Below are 24,272 nucleotides of genomic sequence, written 5' to 3' on the forward strand. Positions count from 1 at the left end.
TTTGCCGGTGCGCTCTCACCAGCACGGCTGTGGTTTCAATCATTGCTGTTCTCTCAGACACTGGGAATGTGTTTTGGTCCTGTCCCTCTCATGGTTCTGGTTCTTGAAAACAGTTCTTGAGAAACGTTCATCTTTTTAAAGGTGCTTGAGTACGTATACAGGTAGAAACTGCTTACTTTTATGTACTGTTCTCCAAACTGTGGTGAGCATGCTGTCACCAGCACTGATGGGAAAAGATTTCCAGCTGCAAGGCGTCGTTGGATATATGGCAGACACAAATACTTGGACATGGATTTGGATTGAGTTTCTGAGTTTAGTGACATTGCTAAAAATCTTGCTGATGTTTAGTCTTGCAATGTAGCAAGGGTTTGATTTTTTTTTTTCTGTGTAGGGTGCTGATTTTTCAGTGTTTTTTTTTTTAAAGCTACTTTTACAATTAGTATTTAGTCTTCTGAAAGTGCTGTATGTGTTGATCTTTGATTAAATTCCATTATCGATTAAATGAAATCTGTTTAATGTATGTTTAAACTTCAGTGGCTTTTCATAACAATGCTTTTTTTCCCCCACTCATTACCTCAGATAGGCAACCAAATTATCCCACAAGCTTGCTAGGTCTTCCTTTGTTGTTAGCTACACTGGAGCAGGGATTATCATTGGATTCTACCCAAGTGGGGGCTAACGACATTAGTACAGCAGAATATACTTGAATCATGCATCAGTGTATGAGGTGGTCTTTAATGAATACCTTGTGAAGGCTGAGCTGTTGCAAATGATTTTGAGAATTTGTTGTTAAATAAGATGTCTAGGCATATTGTCTAATTTTTTCGTCACCTGTGTTCCTAGAATTTTCTAGCTCTCAAGTTGATGGAAATATTTTAAACACAGTATGATGTTAAATTAGTGTGGAAAAAAACAAGCTGAAAACCAACCTGTAACCATAAAATAGAACTTTTCAAATATATTGATAAATTACTATTTGTATACAACTTTCTGATCCAGATTTAGAGGTGGATATGGTGTCTTTGTGCACCTCTTATGCAAAACGTGCCTCTGAGCTTGAGAATACATGAACGTTCTTCATGGGTTTGGCTGCTTTTGGTCTTGAAATTCCTCAACAGTGACGCATGAAGTGTGGTAGGTGGTATGTAATTTCACAACGGTAGATGAGGTATACTACTTAGAACTTAAATTTTAGGTTGAAATTGCCCATATTAGGATTTTTATGTTGATTTTTTTTTTTTTCTGGCTACAAACCCACTGTTTAATAAGTTCCATGCTTGAGAAGTACTTTTTTTTTTTCCAGCCTTCAAAAATTATTTGAGCATTAGCTGATGTACAGGAAATACTTAGGTCCTTGAAACAAGACTGGTAGTTTAAAGAATTTGTCTTAATGGGGAGCAGAAGTTGAAGTGATACCTCTGAAAAGATTTTGCGAATGTTTAAAATTTTTTTGGTGATCCAGAGAGGTGAACTTTTAAGAATAAAAGTGTCTTTCTCTACAAAAATATTTGTCCAGTGTTTTTGTTTAAAAGAAATGCTCTGTTGTTTGTTTAGCAGAGTTGACTCAGCTTTGGTTGGTTACCATAGTTCAGCACTGTTTTCGCATTTCCATGTGAATTTCTAGTCATTCCCAGGCTTGGTTCAGGTTTGGGGGATCTCGTATCGCTTCCGTTAGCTGCCTGTGGAGCTACGCTTCTCTTCGTTGAATTTGGAAAAACATCAAACACGACTTAAGTCTTGATCTAATATCCCTCAAATGTCACTCACTGCTCAGAAATCAAGTAGCATGTAGCAAGGCAGCGGCTGCGGACAGAAGCAAGAGATAAAAGGCTTCGCTTGCTTTAAAGTAGTTATCTGATGGATAGCTACTATGGCGAGTTAACGCTGATTGTAGAAGCTAATAGCTCTTCAAAGACGTTTTGAAAAATGAGAAAAAATATTTAAAATGTGCTGCAATGGTAGAGAGCACGAGGACAGTGTGACAGCAGTTCAGAGCTGAGAGGTTCCAGCTGATTGGTGAAGTTCAACAGTTGCTTTGTGTAGCTGTAGCCGTGCAGTAGCTGGTACCTGGTTTGGGTTGTCAGCAAAGTTGTCCTCTCACCTCTGGTTCCCCGTTTGTGGGCCACTACTGCCAATGTGTTCATTTTTCAGTCTTGTCATGAAAGCTGAAAGCAGTAACTGTATGTCTGCAGTTCTTGAGCAGCTTGGTTGATCTCTTGTAGCTTATGGATTGGAAGGATAAAAGGCTGGGACGATCAAAATAGGTGTCGAGTTTTGGCCTGACCTTGACTTCTTTGTCTGAATTACTTCACTGATCAGACTTGGTTACTTTGTTTGATCCTGGTCCCTTGTTTAAGCCAGCTTCTGCCTTTTGCCACTCCGGTTATATAGATGGAGAGCCTCCACTCATCAGCTGGGTTGTTGCTGCCCAGCAAAAATGCTCCCTCAAGTGATAAAATTACAAATAAATCCAAATAAGTCTGGTTAGAAAGTGAAGTAATTTGATAGCCTCGTGTAACCAAGAGCAGCACTATACTAGAATATAGTCACTTTAGAGTACAGGGTTCGTGAGTGAAGATAAAGTAGTGTGGGTTTGGTCTCTGCATGAGTTCACTTTGTTGGTTTCCATTTGAAAGTTGATGGGGTTTGAGAAATGCAAGCCTTACTTGAGAAAGAAATTCAGGTTAGGGTACTGACAAATTTAAACCCTAATTTGATACGCTGGAGATGTTGATGAATCTTTTGATAAAACTTGGGTTTGCGTACACTTGAACACTGTTGAAGACATCTGAAAAATCTGGATGTGTTGCCTACTGGAATCTTAGTTCCTGTTTCTTGCAGTTCCATATTTAATATATAGAGAATGCCAGAAGGCATTATTGACTGTTAGAAGTTAAATTTTTGGAATTGTGTGGACTACCTGGGTAGATAGAATGACTTTGAGAATGTTCCTTGGAAAAATATTTTAAAGCAGTGGCATTTGATGGGCTTTTAACTTGTATTCCTTAAATAGTGTTAGTGGATAATGCCTGTGAATAATTAGAATAATTCTGAGTTAACTTTGCTCTTTGTTTTTTTTTTTCCTCGTTTCTTTCTTTGCAGAAAGAAAATGGCCAAAATGGAGGTCAAGACATCACTTTTAGACAACATGATAGGGGTGGGAGATATGGTTCTTTTAGAGCCACTCGATGAAGATTCGTTCATCAATAATCTGAAGAAGCGCTTTGATCACAATGAAGTATATGTGAGTATATGTTAAGGAATAACATCCTACAAGGAGCTATGTTATCATTCTTAAAATGTATGTTTGTTTATAAGGATACACGTAGACCGAACGCCCGAACACAATCTATTGTATTAGGGATATTTTAAACCTTACTTGTGCTGTAATCTTTCCTGTACTGCATTGTTTGCATTTGATCTTTTCTATCTGGGGTATTTTTCCTTTTTTCCCGTTGCACAGCATGGTGGACCTCTGATTGTCATATAAAACAGTTCCAGAACTGATGATGATTACTTTTGTCCTCCTGTTGTCAGAGGACGTTGCAGTTATAAATAATTCACTTCCAGGGAAGGCACTTCCAGGATGTTAAAGCAAGTTGATGTAGAAACAGTGGATGTTTGGAATATGCTAGGGCTAGCTTAAATGTTGCCTGCTATTTTTGATTTGCAAAAAAGTTACGTTTAATAGAATGGTTGGATTTTAAAGTAGAAACAATGAGCTTGGACGTATGCATAAGTAGTCAAAACCTTCAGGCATGTTAATCTCTGAATGAGGATTGATAGAAGAGATGTTGTTAACTGACAGTTGAAACACAGACTGGGAATGAAGAGGCGAATTGTGATTCCAGTTAGGCCTTTCATTCCTGCTTCATCTCTCTTTAGTCCATTTTTGTTAAAATGTGCACAGTACTGTATCTGTAGTACTGCTGAGGCTGTGTGAACTTCATGATTTGCGGGGACTTTCCAAGACCGTTGGTGACAGATAAGTCTTTGGAGAGTAAAGCTGAAATATTTAAGTCAAACTATAGCTATGATCTGCAAGCAATTGTGTCTGCAGCTTATTACCCATCAAATAGGTGTGTTCTGTACTTCGTTATAACTTAGCCCTCCCCCCCTTTTAATTTTTAGTGTGACTATAGTTTTCCTTCTTGCTAAACATTTGAACCTTCGTGATTTCATTGTACTTTTTCCTTTCCATCCTCTAGTATGGGAGGATCTGTTATTTTTGTTTGCTTCTTCTATCCCTTAGTTGTAGTCCATGCTTTTGTACCTCTGCTATTCGTTGTGTCGCGTCTTTCTTCTGGAGTTGGAGTCCTTTTCCTGCTCAACTATGCCGGTTCCCTTTTCTGTAGGGGTTTACTTGGCAATATGCAGTTGTACCTATCTGCTGTTGGATCACCTCCACCTCTTTGCTTCTTAAGTTTGGACTAGTAATTTAAATTAACCAGAAAATTAAAGTAAGACAAGGACTCAGCATCCATTAAAACCTTGTTGGAGAAGAAACCAAAACGATCTCTATTTGTGGAAAGATTTCTTCCACAATGGTTAAAAAAATCTTCCTGATACCTTTGAGAGTTGCATTTACAAAAATGAATGTTTTATTTTCCTTGTTCCTTGAAGATGTAGTCTGTTCCCTCTTGATAACCCTGAGACGTTGATACGGGCAGGTAGATAGTAGACTTCCCTTTGCCGCTCTTTCAGCCAGCTTCTGGCAAGTCCTCCATATTCAACAGCTGCAGTCGCTGCCTCTTCTGGGATTCCGAGATTTTTTTCAGTCTGTGACTTGTATAATTAACCTGTTTCACTTCAGTTTTAGGATTAACTCTATATTCCTCATACCTACAGTAAAAGTAGGTGATACAGAATCATCTCATTCCACTTTAGCTCAAGAAAATATGAAAGAGAAGAGAAGGAAAGTGAGCTATTTGCCCAGAGGCTGAAGAAGGTGGTACTGCCTTCCACAATCTTTGGGTCATATTTGAAAGTTTTATTTAAAGCATTAGGGATAGAAACCTGTTCTGTGAGCGTACCTCAGACTATGCAGTCTCTTACGAAGGATTGCAATAATTCACATGGGAGTGGATTTCTCCACATTTGTTTTTTTTGCTGTAAACGTTTATAGATTACAAAGTATTTAATTATATGTTTCTACTTAATTTAGACTGGATAGCTTTTTCTTGAAAGAAGTCATTTTGAATGACAAATGGGTAATCTGTTTTATTTTGATCTGCTGTTACATGCTAGCTGACAGTCGAGTTCAAACACATGGTTCTTTGAGACAGTGACAGGGAAGTGTGTGTTTCCTCCAGTTTCTCCTTTGGCTGGGCCTGGCACTGAGGTGCGATGTAATTAGCTGTATTGTGTGCTTTGGCAGGTGATGCAAGGTGTCACTTTTCTCTGGCAATGTAGGATCCTTTGCCTTGCAGGTGGAAAACCCTAATACTTAAGCATGCTCTGCTGAGAAGTGAGAACTGCTGCCAAAATGAAAAGATTTTTTGGTTGGTGGTTTTGGTGTTTTTTTTTTTGTTGTTGGTTTGTTGTTTTTTTTTTCTGAATCATTCCCTTGTAGTTTATTGCACTATCGTTTACCCTTTTTATGTCCAGGTTTGTTTGATCATGCGATTTATTTTTTTATTAAGGTCTTACCAATACTCTTTGTGAATCCACTCTACAAAGGCAAAATGTTGCAGATCTTTGCAAGTATTAAAACATTCACTACATCAGTGGGGCAAGAATAGATGCTTATGTCTGTGCCACATGCCACTACCACATGTACAAGTCTATTTTGTGATGCTTCATGGTTTTAGTTACCAAATCGCTCGAGGAATAATATCTCCATCCCGTATCAGTTGAGTTCTGCTGCCCTGCAGATTTCATGCCACTGTTGCGTGTTTTAGAAGACTTTTAAAACAGTAGTGGTTGGAACGGTGCTCACAGTAACAACCACACATAGATTTTTCAAGTGCAAACTCTTCTCTCCCCTTTCCTTATTGCCACCCACTCTATTCTGCCCAAACCTTGCCCGTGAAAACTACCCTTTGCGTTTCTGTTTTTACACTCAGATGAGCACAATGAAGCCATTGTGACATCTGGAAGTAATGTTTGTTTTACCGTGTAAAATCTATAGTTTGCGTGCTATCCTGGGGAAACCAAATTGGACTATTAAAGAGCTACCGTTGGTGCTTAACAAAGACTGCAGGTTCCTTCAGCTCTAACAAGCTACGCAGGTTAACCTCTCAGGATTCTTTCAGAGGGCAGTAGGGATTGGTTTGTCCTTGAATGGCTCTGTTGTGGGGTTAAGTTCACCCCTTGTGTCAGTGCTTCATTGTAGGCGTTACCAAAAGTGATGTCCAGATTTAAAAAACAAAGTCAAACTGAAGCCATATGAACGGATTGAAATGTTTCTGCAGCAGTAAACCAGGGCTTACTCAACATCAGTTGCTAAGAAGTTTTCTGTAGGCTGACGGCTGTATCTGTGCTACATATGTTAGTTTTAAAATGGAGGTGCAGTTATAACCTTCAGAAGGGTTTGTTGTGAGGAAGGAGACCTGTAACATGAATAGCTTTGAAAACACTGTGAAGTTGGCCAGACGTTGCATAATCGTGTTAGCCAGCCTTGATAGGTAAATGTGAAGAGTCGAATTGAGCCATCAGTGGACAGTGCCAAATCTCTCCCCGTAGCCAAAGATGACAAGATAAATAGGCTCATTCCACTGGAAGAGAATACAATTTTTGTCTTTTCTAGTCTCTTTCACAGTAGTTATGTTTGACGCTGAATGTTTGGTGTTGGAGGTCCTAGTGCCAGCTCCATTTACCCATTTGAAATTCCAGATCTTGTCCATAAGAGCTCCCCTTGCAAAAACATTCAGATCTGGATCCCCTGATGGTCCTCTTGTACCATCCTGGGCACGGTCACTGTAAGCCCTTCGAGCAAATTAGCTAAGTTTCATGCCGTAGCGCAAACAGGGCCATAAGAGTACTCCTAACAGTTAGAGAACAGGCTATGACTTGATTACCTGTTGTTCAATTTTATGTGTATTTGATGGAAAATTGAATGGACTTGGGTGTTAGGTTGCATACCAGAGCGCAAAGCTGGAGGCTCTGCCTGTAAAAATAAGCATGAAGGCTGGTGGAGCTGGAGTTTGGCCAAATGTTCTACTAAAGACCATCGGTTTCTGCAGTAATCTCACGCTGAGTGGCTTTCGGGGGGAAGGGCTCATGGGGTAACATGCATGTGTTAATTGGAAATGGGAATCCTGGAGTTTAGTCATGTCTGGAAATGCCTGGGGTACGTCTGACCAAGAGAAATCTCATTAAAAAGCTGTAATTGTTTATTATATTCTTTTTGCAACTCTTAAACTTTTTGTTGATAAAATTTGCATCGCTCTTTCAAAAAAGTTCTTTTCTGTAAATATGAGTAACAAAAGCCTGTGAGAATTCTTCTTTAACTTTATAAAGTAAAATGTGGCTTGTGGGCAATGCAGTTAGCAAGGAGGAAAAAACCACAGTGTTGATTATTTGAAGGTTCCAGGGAGCAGCCTGTGCAGTTAAAACGTGTGACCTAGAGACCGCATGGAAAACTTCAAATACATTCATAAAATTCAGTTTGTGTGTCACTGTTTAATTTTGACTCATTTTTTTTTAACTCCTTCCTTGAACTTTTTATTTTTATTATTTAAGTTGACTGAAATATGCTTGGCCCATCCAGCTCAGCAATTATTTTTCCTTTGTATTTTGAGATGCTGACAAATGGGAGGGGGGCATCCGTCTATACGTGCGTTTACGGTGACTTACGAACGGTAGAGATTTGGAATAAATTGTAGTACGTGTATCAGTCTGAAACTTATTTTTGTGGTTTTGTGAGGCGTGTGGAAGTGGTAAGAGGGGTGCGAGGAGTCTGGAGCGGAGCGGTGCTGCGTAGGCATTTAGAGGCCAGATACCACTTTATTCTGCTGCCCTGCACATTTTTCGCCGCAGTTATGTTGTTTCTTGAAGTCTTCCCAAATTTGCAGAGGTCAACGTTTTGTCCCTTACAACAAAATGCTTGTTTGCTTTTTGTTCTTACAAGAGAACAGAATCTTTCTCTGATGTCAGCGTTTAATTTGTGTTTTCTCTGCGTGGAGTTTGTGGGCTGCTTTGGGCAGGAACAGTCCTGTGGCACTGAACGCGTGTTGTTTTATCACCGAAACATTAAATATTTGGCATTCCAGCGTAATAACTCGGCGTTAGCAGTTCGAGGTAGCACCCTCGTGGCCGCCTTCTGGTGGCATGGCTATTGCCGTGTGCCTGTTTCACAGCCCGAGCTGCTTCCTGTTGATCTCGATGGTTTCAATATTTTAGGGGTGACCTTTTCGTCTCTGACTTGACTTTACTCTGCTATGTCTGTCTCTATTATTGCTTCACCCCTTTCTCAGGTACCTTACAGTATTTAGTTTACTGAATTGCGTTGTTCCTGCTGCATTTGTTCCAGATGCTATGTTTGGAAGAAAAGGATGGGGGACAGAATTATGTGAATGAGACCAATTGCCTCGGTCTGTGTTGGCCTTGTGTGACCGTCCCTCTGTACAACTCTGTTGCCCTTGTGAAGAATGGAGTTTTGTGGTATTGGGAGATGTAAATGCAGCTTTCTGGGAAAATCTTCATTGTAATATGAGCAAGTAATTGTTGAAGTTCCATTTTATTCTCAATTTCATTACCTAGTGATGTCAGCATGATCCCATTGGTCTTTAGTACGTCGTTTTTGAGGCCAGAAGGTGCCCTTTGTTGGGTTTTGAGGAGGGTTGTTGTTGTCCCCTGTGGTTTTGGGTACAGCAGGTCTGTACCTTGGCTGCTCCTGCAGCAGCACACAGCAGAGTCTGTCCCCCTGCCAGACCCAGCCCAGCTCTCTTGCACCTCAACATATTTACTTGTGTTTATCCAGCGACTCCAGCCTGGACCGCTGGTCTTCCTTTGGGAGTTTGAGGGGCGACAGGTGTGGTGACCGAGTCATTTCATAAAAGGCAGGATGGCTTGAGAGCCGGAGCAGAGCAGCCGTCCATCCGCCTGTGTCGGGAGCCCAGGGGACCGAGTTTCCTTAGATCTCCTTCTCTTCCTCCCTGGGGGGACTCCTGCATCAGTTTGAGCGATTTTTCCCAGCAGTGCCTTGACAGTTTCCCTCTCTGAGGAAGCTCGTAAGTTGTAGTAATAATATTGTTGCAGCTGCCACGGGCTAGGACCTTGAAGCCTGCTGCTTCTCCTTCAGATGCGAAGAAGGGCTCGTGTGCCCAAGGCACATCTTTTCCTGTGGTAGCTTGCAGTCTGGGAAGTAGTGTTCTGCCTCCCTGTAAATCTGGTTTGGCTTGTTATCTAGATAGAAATCCCCTCGGTCCTCTGTCCCTTCCCATCCGCTCGCTCTGGCGAAACGACCTTTATAACTTGCCTGGAGTTGAGGAGTAAAGATTTTCGCAGCCAGCAGGCCGGTTACTTTTACCGTCGAAGTGCTTCGTGGCAGGAGAGCTACTTACCTCAAGGCAGTGCTTTGTTTCCTTTCCTTTTTGTACGGCTCCCACCATGCTGAGCGTGGTGTTCGAGGCACTTATTTGCAGGGCCCTACGCAGCATCTGCATAAAGGAGTAAGAAAACACGAATAAGGATCACAGAAAATTATGTGCATCTTGTGGGCTGTGTGTAGGGGTCGTCTTCTCTACATGCTCTTTTTTTTTTTTGCCTCTGATGTGACACTTTGAAAAAAGAGAGGGTGTAGGAGATGCCTCCTGTGGGGCCCCAGGGACTGTTACAGTGTTAGCTCGGCGCCAGAATGCTGTATGTTTCTTTACTAAGGTGATGATGATGTTTTGGACACTCACTAGTGGTTTCAGTGGATGTTATATGAAATAAAAACACAAAACGAAGATTAATGAAAGATTGGCGAGTAACAGAAGCAATATCATCCAAGTACTGTAAAAACATCGTTCTCACTCTGAAGAACATAGGTTAGCCTTGGCTGTGGTATGGCAGGAGACTTCCTTCCCACGTTTTATTTGTACAGAAATAATGAAACATCTTGGGATGAGTGCTCTCGCTAATGTTTTCACCAACGGTTTCTTGGCGTAGACACTACCCAATCTCCAGCTACTGTTTGTTACAAAAACAAGTCTTTATCTTTGCAAAAGTGAGCAAGGACTGACGTTCTGGGGTGTTTAAATGTTTAAAACCTTCAGGTTTCTTGTGTCTGCTTTGGGTTGACTTCCTGATTGCTTACTTTACAGGTTTCATCTGTAATTGCATCCTGTGTAGGAATTCTGTTTGTTTATGTAAAAACATCTCGACGTAGTCAGAGAGGCGGATGGCTGAGGTGATTCATCTGCTTCGTTAATAACATCAGAGTCTGATCACAAGGTTAGAAGCAATATTCACTGAGCACCAGAGAGATTTCTGTGCCCTCGAGAAATTCAGAAGAGAAACCTGATAATCTGTGCACATGCATCCCTTTTAAGTACTCGCTTCGACTTGCTGTGTGGGTGTCTTTCTCTGGCCAACGCTCCGCTCCTACTTACTTTGGGGCTTGGATGTAAACCAGGTTGCAGGACAATTAAGGGCTTGATCCTGGCCGGTGCTGGGCTACCTGCAGCTACCTGCAGCTTGTTCGGACTGCTGCTGTTTGCACAGCGGCTTGCTGGATCAAGCCCGTATTGAAGATTATTTTAGTAGTGTTGTTACCCTTTTTGACGCAGGTTGGTTGTGTCACGATTGTTTGCTTTGGGATATAGATGTGGGGTTCTGCCTTTGTGTTACCTGTTTGAGCTTTGTTTCTTGAGTCGTTGTATCAGCCATCAACATGTTTGGTACCTGACTGCGATACATACTAATGCTGAATTTTGTCCCCTCTAGCAAGGAGATGGTTTTGCTTGAACTGTGGATGCTGTTGCCTCAGTTTCTTTTTTTGCTTGATTCCCCCTCAATTTCAGCAACTCATCGAGTGCTCTTCTATGTTGTTTCTTTACTGTCTTTACTGTCCTGCCCAGGTCTTACGAGGCCACCTATCACGATTAATAACTGCATTAAGCACGTATAATAGCTTGCCAGGATTGTTATTTTTTCTGTTACAACATCCAGACTTTGTCCACTGTATTTCAGGGATGAAAACGCTATGTCCAAGAGGGTGGTCTTGACCAAGAGAATTTTAATCATCATGGGGAGCAGGCTGTGTTCAGAAATCCAGTATTATGTTTCTTCACTCATACAAACATAACTAGAAAGAACTCCACCGAAACTACAGTGAAAAATATTATCAAGGAGAAGGAGAGATTTCTCCATATATATATTTGGAGAGAGAGGGAAAGACTATACGTATGAGAGTCTAGTTTGTATTTTCAGTTTACTCCAGACTAGCTTTGGAAAAGTACATTTTTAGCACTGGCTTTCCTTTCAGCGAAGGGGGTGGAAGAAGGCTTTCTTATCTGTGGCAACTCACTGGTTATTATGGCCTCTTCAGAGCTGATCAGGAACTTTGCAGAGATGCTGTATTTGTTGGGAAATACTAAGGAGAGGAGTCAAAGCACCGAAGTTTCTTTTGCTGAGGACTAGATGCTGTGTGATGCTGTGCGAGTCCAACCCTTACCAGATAGGGGAAAATCCACGCTCCTGTTCAAGGAAATCAAACTTGGTTAGTTCCTGTTCTTTCCACCTGCTCGTTGCTCTTGGGGATTCTGGGGCTGGGCCTGCGAAGTCGCTTGTAGATGGTACCTGGAGTCATGCTCCAAGCTCTCTGAAGCAGAAGGCATTGACTCAACACAAAGTGCAGCTGCGTGGCTTGGATCACATGTAGAGTTTATTTTGTGCATGCTGTCGTGAAACAGTGCAGACAAACCCTGGAGCATTACAGGATGAAATCCTGGTTGGTTTGTTTGTGTTTTTCAAGTACCCAGCCCATCCCTCTCTGCCAAACGATACAAACACCTACATTGCTATTGCACAGTAATACAGGAAATCAAAGCCCCAGGAATAGTAATAATGGTCTAAGGTGGTTTTGCTCTTAAGTCTTGATGTTGCTCTTTTCCTTATTCTTTTCAAATATAATGTCTTGCAACTTTGTGAGTGTTTCAAACCTGAAAAACACAGTAGACCAGAAGCAGGGTGCGTTTACCTATTTTATTGTGGCCAACCACAATGAAAAACAAATTTGAGCGCACAGCATGATTGTTCAAATAAGAGGTTGTATTTTAATAAGGTACCAATCTAATTGCTAATGTTTATTAAAATGAGAAACTTCGTTATGGGGTAACATCGCAGTGTTAAATTTGCCAGGTTCTGGTTGAGTTTGAGACAGTTCAGAAAACCGAGAACATGTAAGTACAGGCTTCCTCTGCCATCTCCTTGGCCTCAGCTATTCTGAGCATGCAGCAGCACACGTGCTTATGAGCTGACAGGATCCAGAACCGCAAATACTAATAAAAATGAGGATTATATTAGAAATATAATCTTGCATATGTCACATTAAAAAAAAAAACCACCAAAAAACAACACGAAACCAAAACACAACTCTGTCCACTGCAAAGAAAGCAGTGCTGCCCGAGCCGTGGTTCTGGGCTTGTTCCGATAAAATTTAGTCATGCTCTTCTTTGATCTTACTTCAGTGTCTCTCATTTCAATGTATTGTTTTAGTGGTGTGATCTGAAACTGTTCAAAATGGTACAAAGTCAGTATGCTGGAGCATAATTAGTACTGAAGAAATGTGCGTTATGCATATCTGGAGTATTAAAATTGGTCTGCATAAATGGAAGAACCAGTATCCACACTAGCAATCTTCTTTTACTAGAATGTATTTCTTTTCTATTTTTGTGCTCCAGGGTTTTAAAAATAATTAAGTAGAGCAACCTTACTAGGCCCTGGGAATTCAGCACACTTGCAAGGTACGGTAGCAATTGGACATTTTACAGCGGGAGTGACTTGTGTGGAGCAGCAGTTTTTTCTGGACTGTTACAGGCGACCATGGGTAAGAAGCAGTGGATTCTTTTTTAATGGAGCTGCCAAAAGTGATGTAGAGTATACTTCCAGAAGGTTTGCAGCAAATCTTTTTAGCTGCTTAATGATTTTCAATTCTGCAGAAGGTTGCTGTGCAGAGGATGCCACAGATCCAGAAAAGCTTTTAAAGATATGGAGCAGGCTGCTGGGATAGACCCAGCTCTGCAGCTCCTGCGGTGCAGCCTCAACTGCTGTTGATAACGTTCTCTGGCTTCTGCAGCTACAATCTTCTCTCTTCTGGGCCCTCGGGGTATTACAACATTAACTTTGCTGGGAGGAAAGATAGCTTTATTAATATACGGTATCCCAGGGTGCGAAATATTCTCCTGTAAACTCCACTAGTGTTCTTCTAAAAGCTGCCCTTCTTGAGCTGGCCTGAACTGCCTCTTCCCCCTGGATCAGATTTCACTGCAGTGCTCGTGGGTCCTGGCTGCGGAGGTGTTTGGGGACCTTTCACTGGGCTCTCTATAAGGTTTTTGCAACCTCTCAGCTGAAAACAATGCACAAGCGTTCATGTAGTTTACCAATTTCTGGCAATAGCTCCCCTCAGTCCTTGGCTGGGAAGAGACTGCTGCCTGTAGGTTACTCCCAAGCAACAGGAGCCTTGCATCATCTTGCTGTTTCAAGTGGCTTCTTAAGCCAGTCGTAAAGCTGCTTGGGTTAGAAAGGCACAGAAGGCCCTGCAAGGCGGATACAAGCTTGAAGTAGCAGTAACATCTTGCCTCAAGTGGTTGTGTTTGCTTTCAGTCCTAGGGGGAGAAAACGGGGCATCAAAGCGTCTTGGATGTTGCATCTCCAGCAGTACTTAGAAGTGATGTAACAAGTATTATTGGCTTTTCCAGTTGAGTTGTGATTTAGAATTTTCTTCCTTCTCAGGGTCTTAAGCTCTTTGCTGAACAGGAATGAGTTGTCTGTGTTGTTTTGGTGGAGAATGCAGAATGTGTTGTCATTTGACCTGAGAAATTCGAATGCTCTTTCCCGCAGATGAAAGGTTAGCCTATTACAGTGTTGCTGTGCTACATGACAGATGCACTGATAAACGACGAGTGAGAGTCATTTTGGTTTGGGTTTGGACAGACACACCAAGGAGGCAGAATGTGGCTTTGTGAGTTATTGCAATAGAGTAGAAATGTGGAGGAAGGAGTATTATCAAGAGTCTCTAGTTAGCAAAACTTGAGGAGACAGCAGATTGTGTCCAAACTTGCATAACGAGACCGTGTCAAAGCCAGGAAAGAAATCAAATCTCCTGACTGCGTTCTGTGCGTTCATCATCATGAGGCCATTCCTCTGGGTTTTCATTTTTTTCCTTAAACAGGGAAAATGAACGATGTCTTTAGTCCCTGGGGTGCCACGGTATGATCTCCCACTACTCTTGGATGTCCTGCTTTTAGCACTGGAATGTTTCTGTGCTCGTCACTTGCTCAAGGATTTGAGCCATTTTATTTTGTTTGTATATAATAAAGTTCTGGTGGGAAGGCAGATGTTATGTGGGAAAGCTATTTTCTGGATCTGTTTATCCCTGTTATGTGGAATCTCACAGACCACCAGTGGCAAGTAGCTATTAGGCATCGGATTTGAGATACTGGCGTTTTTAGAAGAGGAAACTTATTAGTTTTTGTAAGCAGCTTTGCAGCAAAACCAGTGATTTCTTGATATGCTTTGGCTTGGTGTTTAAAATGGACATGAGTATGTCTTTGTTTCTATATAGGCATTTGACCTTTTGAAGTATTGGTATTTTAGGAAATGGTCTGTATTTGTTCATGTCTGACAATAAACAGCTGACTTGAACTCCCAAAATACATCGTCTAAGCAATACTTAGCTATGAAGAGATGGTTCTAAATAAATCTCATCTGAATGCCTGCATTCAAAATTAAAAATCAAGGTTTTTCACTTTCACTCATCTTCCTTTACCTTGACATCTCGGGGTACTAAAAGCAATTAAATTGTATGCTATTATGGTAGCGGAATAGCTGAAAAGGGCAAGTCTTCAAGTTCCAAAGAATTCCTGTTTCAAAATACAATCTTCAAGATCTGGCCTGCATCTCTCTTCTGCTGATGCTTTCCAGCACTGATTTCACAACAGACTGAATTCACAAATTCTTAAGATTTAGGAGGAAACAAGTTAACATATTAATGTTTTATCAGGAAAGAGTTCCACTTGGGGTATCCATGCACTTCTAAAGACTAGAAAGCTTCTTACTCTTGGATATCTGTTATTCTCATCGAGAATCTGTAGGCTTGCAAATTGCCAAAGCAGCATGTGTTGAGAGAGCAAAGTAAATGCTGTAGAAAGGCAATTTTTGCATTTTCTTCTTGTTCAGCCAAAGAGATTAGACATAGATGGAAAACAGTGTCCTCCGTAGGGGGAGGATGACCACAAAACTAGAACGATTTTTTTTGTTGTTGTTATTTGAAGAAAACGTATGTAAGCACACACTGTGGCGTGTGTTTGAAAGAGGTAAAAATCTTAATTATTTGGGGATTTTCTCAACAGTCTGTATCTGAATGCCTTTGGGAGTGTTCCCCTCCTGGGTTGCGGTACGAGGCAGATTGGAGTTGTCCCACCCTAGGGTTGCAGCCTGGCTGTCGAGATGCGAGGGAACTTCAGGCTTGCTCCCTGTCGCAGCAGTCCGCATGGGCTCTTGGTGCGAAACCTGCCCGTTTCTAGGGTATTTGGTCTGTTCTGGGCTCGGATGCATGGTGGAGAAATGTTTTGCAGAAGGTTTCTGGCCAGTTCCAAAGGAGAGGAGAAAGTATGCCTTGTGTAGAAATGGTGTCATGAGCTCAATTAGAGCAGTACGTGTTTCGTTGTAGCAGCAGTTGTACCGCGAATTGTCAGCAGCGGTTGCTTCTGTTTCGTCCTGTGGGTAGTAAACACTACAAGGATGAACTACAAGAGTCTCTGGAAGCCTCCTGCTACTTGTTTTATCGCTGCAGTCTAGTTTGTTCAACTCTCTTTGAGTTGGGACAGAAAATGTGTGAGTTCACAGCTTGCCTGCGCAAATGCATGCTGTGGAAAATGGGAAATCTTGCTCTCCTAGCTTTCTCCTTAGGACCAAATTTGGTTAGCATTTAGCAGAAAATTGCTTTAGATGTGAAAGTTAGATAGGGAAGGGTCGCAGCAATTAATATTTTTAATTTGTGACTGCATCTCTGGAGGTAATTTGGTGCTCTGCTGAACCTGTAACTCGGGCTCCTTCTGCCTCTGTCCCCATTTAAAAATGTATATTACAGCACTTTCCTGTAAGAAAAATTGTGGGGAGAGATACAAACAGTGATTGCAAGGTGCTAAGGTATCACTGTGAAGAAGCCATTTAAAATCCTAGATCTATGTGGAAACCACTGTTTTTCTTCCGTAGTTACTAGCGAATGTAATCCAAAGAACAGGAACCTGGGGCTTTTGTGTGCAGCTTTTGCATCTCCCAGGGGCTCCCTGGTTAGTGGAAAATTGTGTTTTATCGGGTGTTATTTATTTATTTCGTGGTTGTGGAAAGAGATACCAAGCACTTGGGGTTTAATTATCTTTGATTGGTATCTGCAGGCAGGGCGGAAGGGGGTTTTGGTGTTTTTGCCACTCAGATGTGTTTGAAGGCAGCCCTCGAAGCTGGAGGGAGGAGTAGGGAGCTGCGGGGCTCCTGGCAGTAGACTTGGTGAAGGCAGATTAATTGTTTCATGTGCCAATGTGGTAATCATGGTGTACAGTATCAGTCTTCATTCACCTCGGTAGTGGATGGGACCTAACGGAGTGAAACAACATGTTACTCCGTCTGCTTTCCAAGGCTATTAGCAAGTATGTTTAGAATCTAGAAATAAAGCTATGCTTCACATCTGCTGAGGAACCACAGCAGGACTTCGACTGGCTTGAATCCTGACAGTAAATCTCTCCTCTCTCCTTTGACAGAAACCTGTCAGAAGCTGTTAGCCTTCAGGTTTCTTCTCCATAAACCTCTTCTGTGCCCAAGGCTTTGGAAACATGGCACAAAGCTTCTCCTGAGAAGCTTCTCCTTCTCCTGAAGGAGAACAACCAACTCCAGCTTTGCCTTGACGTGGTTTTGTATGAGTGCCCAAGGGCTGCAGCAAAGCTCGTGTGACATTTGCCACACAGATGGAGTTGGTTCTTCGTGAATGTCTGTGTCCTTTTCCCTTTCCCTCCCCCAACTGAATTAGTCACAGAAATAATGTACAATTGGGCTTTCTTTTAAAGAAATGTTCATAAGAGAGTTTCAGTTATGTAGAAATTGCTGCTTGGTACCCAACAGCGATTGTGGAGAGAGATCTAAAAGGTGTTTCAGTGTGTATGGACATATTTATTGCTACAATTATGCTTTTCATTTGTTTGTTTTTTGCATAAGTAGTAGGTGGGAGAATAATATATAAGCAGCAAAAGTATGTTAAAAGAAAAATCCATGATAATTTTTTTTGTTTTCTTTCAACAGACATACATTGGCAGTGTGGTGATATCAATAAACCCCTACAGACCTCTACCCATTTATACTCCAGAGAAAGTGGAAGAATACAGAAACCGAAACTTTTATGAACTCAGTCCTCACATGTAAGTACAGTGAAGAAGTTTTAATTTTCATTCTGTCCTGAAACAGATGGTACCAGCTGTCTCTCTCATCAAAAGGATTAAAGCACAACCAACAAAAATCACACCACCACTCCCCCAAAATGAATTTTTGTTAGTTCATCTTTATTTTAAAGAGAAGTCGAGATGAGTTACTCTTTCTGTTTCATGTATTTAGATCCTGGTATGTGCATTTCAGAACATTTTCCTGTAATTGTTAGAGGTAGCCTTTGTTCCTGCCCTCTAAAGTGAGTAGTCTGTTTTCAAGGAAATCTGTTTCTTTCAAAGTCCAGATTGCCTTGTGAAAACTTCTAGGTGTTAGAAATGTTTGAGTTATATAGTGTTATTTTTGATATCTGAAACTGTTAATTTCTCTTTGCACAAAGCAAAAAATGGAAAAACCCTCCTGATGAATGCAGAAACATACTGGATATGTCTGAAAGGTAACTGTAGGGAAATAAAAGCTTGGTCTCTTCTGCTCTGTGCTGGCTGGAAATGAGCTCTTTCTAAGGGGCCAGTCAGAGTGCCATAAATATAGAATGCAAATTTTGAGGCTAAAATATATAGCATATATACAGACATTTAATATTGCAAAATATGATTTGAAAATGATGTAAATTCCAAGTCTAAATTTAGGAATAGAAGCCTGAGAAGTAGGTATAGTCTCTTACTCTGATTTTCCCTTCTGTAATTCCTCTAGGGGAGTGCATGTTGCATAGAAGTGACAAAGGCCTTTCCTTGGGGTTATGGAGAACCAACACGACCCATATTCTTTGGGCCTGGTCAGAATTATTGAGCGTAATGGAATGTGGATAAGCCCTGTCCATAACAGGACAAGACTTTGATCGCAGGTGTGGATGGTATGGCTGAAAGTGAGGTATCTTGTCTTCAAGGTCTGTATGTTGCGGTAATTGTTTCATCTTGTTAGGCATCGAAGTGGTGAGCTTAAAGCCAGCTATCCTCTTCTCTGTGTGATACTGGGATAGAGATGTGTTTCCAGTGCGACGTGAGGTTGCCACCTGACTTTGTGGTCACGTATTCAGGAGACTGGCTTGAGCGATCCGTGATCGGATGAGCGTCTAAACATGGCCATAAATGTTTGCATCTTCCTTCAGTGTTAGCTTTTCGGTTAAAAGGGAATTATGTGTGGAAAAAGTTCTGGAAGTTACTTTGTTCGGATTAATTTTTTGCCTTCACACTTAATCTGTAGCTTTTCCAGATATGTTGGCTGAAATGCAAACAGCTGAGTAATCCAATCGAATAAGCTTCTGGTAGTTTGTGTCCCTCTTGCATCTGAACTCTGGCTATGTTCAGGTTTTCTGTCTTCATAATTTTGTTGCGCAAGCACAATTGCTTGCTAAATTAACACAGTTGCCTGCTAAAAGAACTTTCTGCTCTGCTAACTGTTCAGCTGCATAAAATTTGCTGTCATATGGTGGAGGATTTTAAAAATAAAATCTGGAGTCACAGTTTGTCTCGCATTCTGAAAGGCAGTACTGTGTACTTGGTTACATGTTCAATCAAGTACATAGTAATATATTGATCTCCACATTTTTCCATCTCCCTTGAGAGATGGTTTACCAGAATAGAAACGGTCAACAATCGTTCTTGTATGGATTATGAGAGTCTTAACTTGATAGAAAAATGTTTCATGAACATCATTCATCACTAATGTACAATAACTGTATGGTCAGGCTGTCATCTCAGAGCAGGAACTTGTGGAGTCCAAACACTAGAAATCCACTTTAAGGAGCAGTAGTTTGAAGTGAGAAAATGTTGAATTTCAACTTATGTCAGGAGATCTTGACTATGTGATAGTAATAGATTTTCCTCGCGAGCTTGCATAGAGTGCCAAGTCATGAAAAGTGTGAGACTTTGTCTCACAAAGTGTGAGACTTTGTCTTGGACAAATATGCACTCTCCACAAGTTTTCTTTATTTGGTATTGCTTCTGTATGAAACTCTTGTCTTCTGACACATGCTAAGAAGACAACATATCTTTAAAAATACAGGATTATGAAATAATCTTTGTTTTGCTCTTTTACAGATAGTGTTTTCATTTCAAACTGTAAAAATATAAAATGATCTTAGTTTATGGTAACCTCGCTTCTCTTCCTACCTGTCCGTAGATGTTTATGAGAGCTGCAGAATCTTTTGCTGCAGAGTCACTTTTGTCCCTGCTAAAATTGGTAAACTTCTCACCATCTTTAAAAGATACATTTGAAATACTGTAGGTGTCTAAAATAAGGGCTATGTAGGCTGCCTTACGCCACCTCTGACAAGCCTAAACAACTTTAGATCCTCTTTAATATATAGTGCCTTGTGCTGTAGCCTAAGGATTCATGCCAGTCCAGTTGTTTGCTCTGTGAACATAGAGCTAGTAGTTGAGTGCTGGTTAATGGATCATGAGGAGCGTATGGTCCTGCTGCAGCCAAGCCTAGACTGATCACCAACGGGGTGCCTGCCTAACACACTGGTCAGTACAGGCCAAGAACTGGGTTTGGGACAGAGCTGGCGTCATCCTAGCCTTGGAGCTTGCAGCTAATTCTAGGGTTGACTCATCTGGGAGTAGAAGGCCACTGTTAAAAGCAGGGTTCAGGCATATCTGGGGAGTTGCTGCACTTCCAGAGACCTTGCAATCTTCAAGGTGGTTTTTTTTAGCTGCTCAGGAACTTTAATGAAGAGATGCTGTGAGACAAATTGCAATTTGTGGTATTTCTTCTGACGTGGGGGCAAAAAACCCCACGTTGATTTGTGGAGATGTACATACTTATTTTTCTTTGATGCATAGATCTCCATTGAACCACGGCCTCTTCAGAGGAATTCATTGTGGGTGAGCCCACTGTACCATTTAAGCATGCTTTGGGAAAAGACTTTTGGTTCCTATTGCATAATCCTGAGCAAAGCAAAACTCTTGACCGTTTATGAGGAAACTAATGCATATGACCTAGAAAGTTTGTCTAGAAATAAAATTATACGGAGTGTGTTTCTTGTTTCAGCATGTCCTTTGTACAAAGAATCAATCTAATTTTGTTACTAGTGCTAGCTAGAAAAATGCAAACAATTTTTTTCAAAAAGTTTCTAGCAATGATTTGGTTTGAGATTCCTATAGAAACGAGGTCTGTGTGGCACCAGAACTCTTCCGCCAGAAATAAATGTGCTGTCATGTTGTTGGCGTGATAGCTCATCATCTCCAAGGTCTGTCATTTTGGAGAGAACCTTCAGGTTTGCAAATCCCAAGTTTTAAGTGTCAGTGTCTCTGGAGCAGACTGCCATGGGACATTCCCAGAGCTTCGGCTCTGTGTGGGACCTCCTGGGAAATGAAGAATCTGAATCATGTTGGTTGTTTTCCAGTAGTTTCATATGACCTCTGTCTGTGCTCAACGTACGTGCAAGTGTTTCGATGTGATGGATTGGTATAGGGACGATGCGCTTGAGAATGCCAACTGTCCCAGTAAAATAGCTAATGGCTTGGTGTGCAAATGAAAATGGGAGGAACAAGAGAGAGAAGTACCTAACGACATGAAAGAAATCTGTATCTTGGGAGGTTTTTTTCCATATATGGTCATTGAAGGAAACGTTCATGGGAGTGAAAAATGTGTTCACGTGTTTTCTTAGCTCTAATCTGAAAGAGGAGAGGAGTGAACACTTCATTGTCTGCCCTGTGTTTCCTCAAGAGCGTGAGTGTGAGTGACTGACGCTTTCAGTGACGCTAGTTAATCCTTAATTGCTGGGTTTGGGCAGGGTTGGGTTGTTGTTGGGTTTTTTAGTGATCTTTAGAAACAAGAGTAAGGCCATGGACACGTTTTGAATGGACAGCCGAACTCAGTTTCTGGGAGAAAGTTTCTGGTCAGATGATTTTGGATAGTGTTATACCTGATAAAATTTGATCCAAAAATTTTATTTTAATAGTTCATTCCTCTCTAAATACACCACTGTTGTTGTGGCACCATGTAATGAAGTGTTACTTCTCTAGGTCTCCTTGAGTGCTTGTTTTCATAGTCTGTGGCTATTTGCATAGCTGTAATAGGAAGTTTACCAAGCCTTTTAATTGTTTTTTGTTTTGGTTTGGTTTGGTTTGGTTTTTTTTCCAGTGTTTGGTTAATCTCACTGGCTTTGTCTTTACCTGCAAGGCAGGATCAAACTTGTCTCTGACTTGCCAGGGCAGAGTATGACATTTCAGTGTTCAAACAGTTTGCTGCTTGATTTGTGCAGTCCTTACACTTCTGTTCTGCTCTTTCGGTTGATGTTGTTACTCTTTCCATTGATGTAATGGCTATTTTGCTTACCTTGTGGGTAAGCCAGACAGGAGAGAGAACCGAGCTGTCTATCTCACTGATTTACATTGACTTCCACCAGTGACAAAGGCAGCAGCCGGCATCTTTGAAGTGAAGGCAATAGGAAATAAATAGCTTTTCGTACCACTTGTTTGTAACCGTCATGCCGTATCGCTTTCCTACCCATCGCAGGTTTGCCTTAAAGGATTGCAGAGTAGGTGCTTCCATGCTTTTCCTTATCTTAAAGTCGGCTCCTGGCTACTAGCAGCCCTCCTTCTCTGGGAGGTAGCGTGGCACGTGGCATTTTGCTCCCCTTCGTGTTCTGGAGCACCTTACCTGCTCACTTTGCAAGAACCACGCGTTATTTTAAGTTGGGGGACGAAACAGAAAGTGGCAACTGTACCACTAACGACAAGCTACAAACAAATGAGAATCAATGTGCGTTTTTTTTGGCTATGCACTGGAGCGTTTATGGTGAGTAACTGGGAGAGCAGGGAGAATATCTGGAGAAGGCTTTTATCAGACATCTATTGAATTCCACTTAGGCAATTTTGCTCTATTTTCTTTTTTTTTTTTTTGCATTAAAAGCTTTCAAATCTAGAGAAACTCAAACTTGTACTGGCAACTCCTGAAAACCAACTTGCCTTTATGTAGGATACAAGCACAAAGGTATTAACCTGATGCCTGTTAAAAGGTGAGAATGAGGAACTTATTAACGTTCCCCATTTCAACAATCATCATATCAATAATTATTGTGACAAATCATTATCCCATGGATGTCTGCAATTACTCTGACAACAGATACAATTTGCTCTTTCGTTTTCAAGTTTTGAGCCAATGGAAGCAGTGAAAATAGAGGTTAAATTTTTGCTTCTGGCTTTTTTGCTGGTATTCCAGGATTGCATGTGTGATAAATGAGTGAGTCCCAAACAGAACTCCAATTAAAGTTTACAATTTATTAGGCGAATAAAAGCAAGCAAACAGCGCTGGGTGCGCCGGGAGTCTCCGCTCCACCAAGACGCACACCATGTAGTTCTTATTTCTGGTTTATATTCCTTTTACTAATACATATTCTTAATTATTTCTGAGAAAAGGTGGTCTTATTACAATGAGCTCAGAGAAGTCATCTCCATAGTCTCCACCCCTACCCCCCCCCCCCAGTTGCGCGTACGCAGTGTCTCCTGGTGGTCGTGAGTAGGGGTCTCAGGGATGAAGGCTGTGTGTCTTCCTCGTGATGACTTTTTCACCTCCCCAGAAAACTAGTGAAGTCATCATGACTCTGCTCTGTGAAGTCATCAGGACCGTCCTTGTTCTCCATCTTGGCTCCTGCTTATTTTACACAAGGGTTATGCAACTTGTAGATACATGACTTAAGTAAGCTAACTTAAAAGCGGTTAAGCGAGATTAGAGATTAAGCGCATACAGGCCCCCAGGCCCCTCTTGTCTTAACACCTTGCAACTGGCAGTGAAGCAAAAGAAGAAGAGAAAAAAAACCCCAAAATGTTAGGTGGCTTTTGCAAGAAGCGCGAACTATATCCATACCATTCTGCTTTCTCTAGGGCTGCGGTTATACAAGAACGAACAGAATGGTTAAATGTTACATATACAGAGAAGGTTGTATTTCACTGTGCGGCCCTAACATTATTTTATATTGCCATGCATCGGGAACACATTTCACAATTGGGGCTCCTGGTTAGCAGCATCATGAGGCATTTCGCAGGTTTACGGTTTTGCATTTCACAGAGATCTTAAACTAAGACAATCACTTATCTTGAATAAGCACACCCTACTCCTTGCCACCTATTTGCACATCCATCCATTGTCCCATATTGACACGAATCAAATGAACATATTTCACACATGTCTTGGGAAACACCAAGGTTACAGTAACTCTTTTTCCTCCTTGATGCAAAGCAAATTTTTTTGTCTGAAGGGCATGATAAAGCCTCAGCTGTGAAGGATAGTTTTTGCCTGTATGTAAAATGAAGCTTTTACTCAAAGGTAGCGGAGTTTTAAGATGCACAGTAGCTATCTTTATTTGTTGAAGAAGGGGATGGTGGGGTGAGAGTCTGTGCCATAGTTTAATGTCTTTCCTTGCCCCAGTACATTTATTTTCACATTGCTTTTTCAGTTTGTCCTTTCTTCATCTTCATTTGCTTTCATTTGGGGAGGGTTGGGTGCTTGCTTTTTTTAAATCCTCCCCGATTTTGTTCACCTTGCAATATCCTCTTTTTACGGACCTTTTGTTCTTATTCCTCATAATTCCTGACTTCTCCAGAGGCTCAGTCTTTGGACTTGTTCATGTGGCTCAGCAGAGTGCCTCTTTCAGAAGAGATTTATAGTCGAGGGAAGATGATCACTTCAGAGGTTAGTTGGCAAAATTAACCGCTGGGCAGGGAGGGAACATCTATGGATGACAGAAA

The 24,272-nt window shown here is 41.3% G+C and overlaps 1 protein-coding gene across 5 annotated transcripts in view; it reads left to right on the forward strand.

The window, feature by feature from the left end:
• Positions 1-3,109: 3,109 nt before the first annotated feature.
• Positions 3,110-24,272, forward strand: part of MYO1B (myosin IB) — a 99,500-nt gene continuing 78,337 nt past the window's right edge. For all 5 annotated transcript variants that reach the window (XM_086615245.1, XM_086615246.1, XM_086615248.1 and 2 more), the window contains exons 1-2: positions 3,110-3,244; positions 17,443-17,558. In XM_086615245.1, the coding sequence (XP_086471371.1) occupies positions 3,110-3,244; positions 17,443-17,558 (251 nt within the window). The remainder of the gene's footprint in view (positions 3,245-17,442; positions 17,559-24,272) is intronic.

Source organism: Tauraco erythrolophus, chromosome 8, assembly GCF_009769465.1.
Source record: "Tauraco erythrolophus isolate bTauEry1 chromosome 8, bTauEry1.pri, whole genome shotgun sequence".
In the NCBI taxonomy this organism is placed as follows: Eukaryota; Metazoa; Chordata; class Aves; order Musophagiformes; family Musophagidae; genus Tauraco; species Tauraco erythrolophus.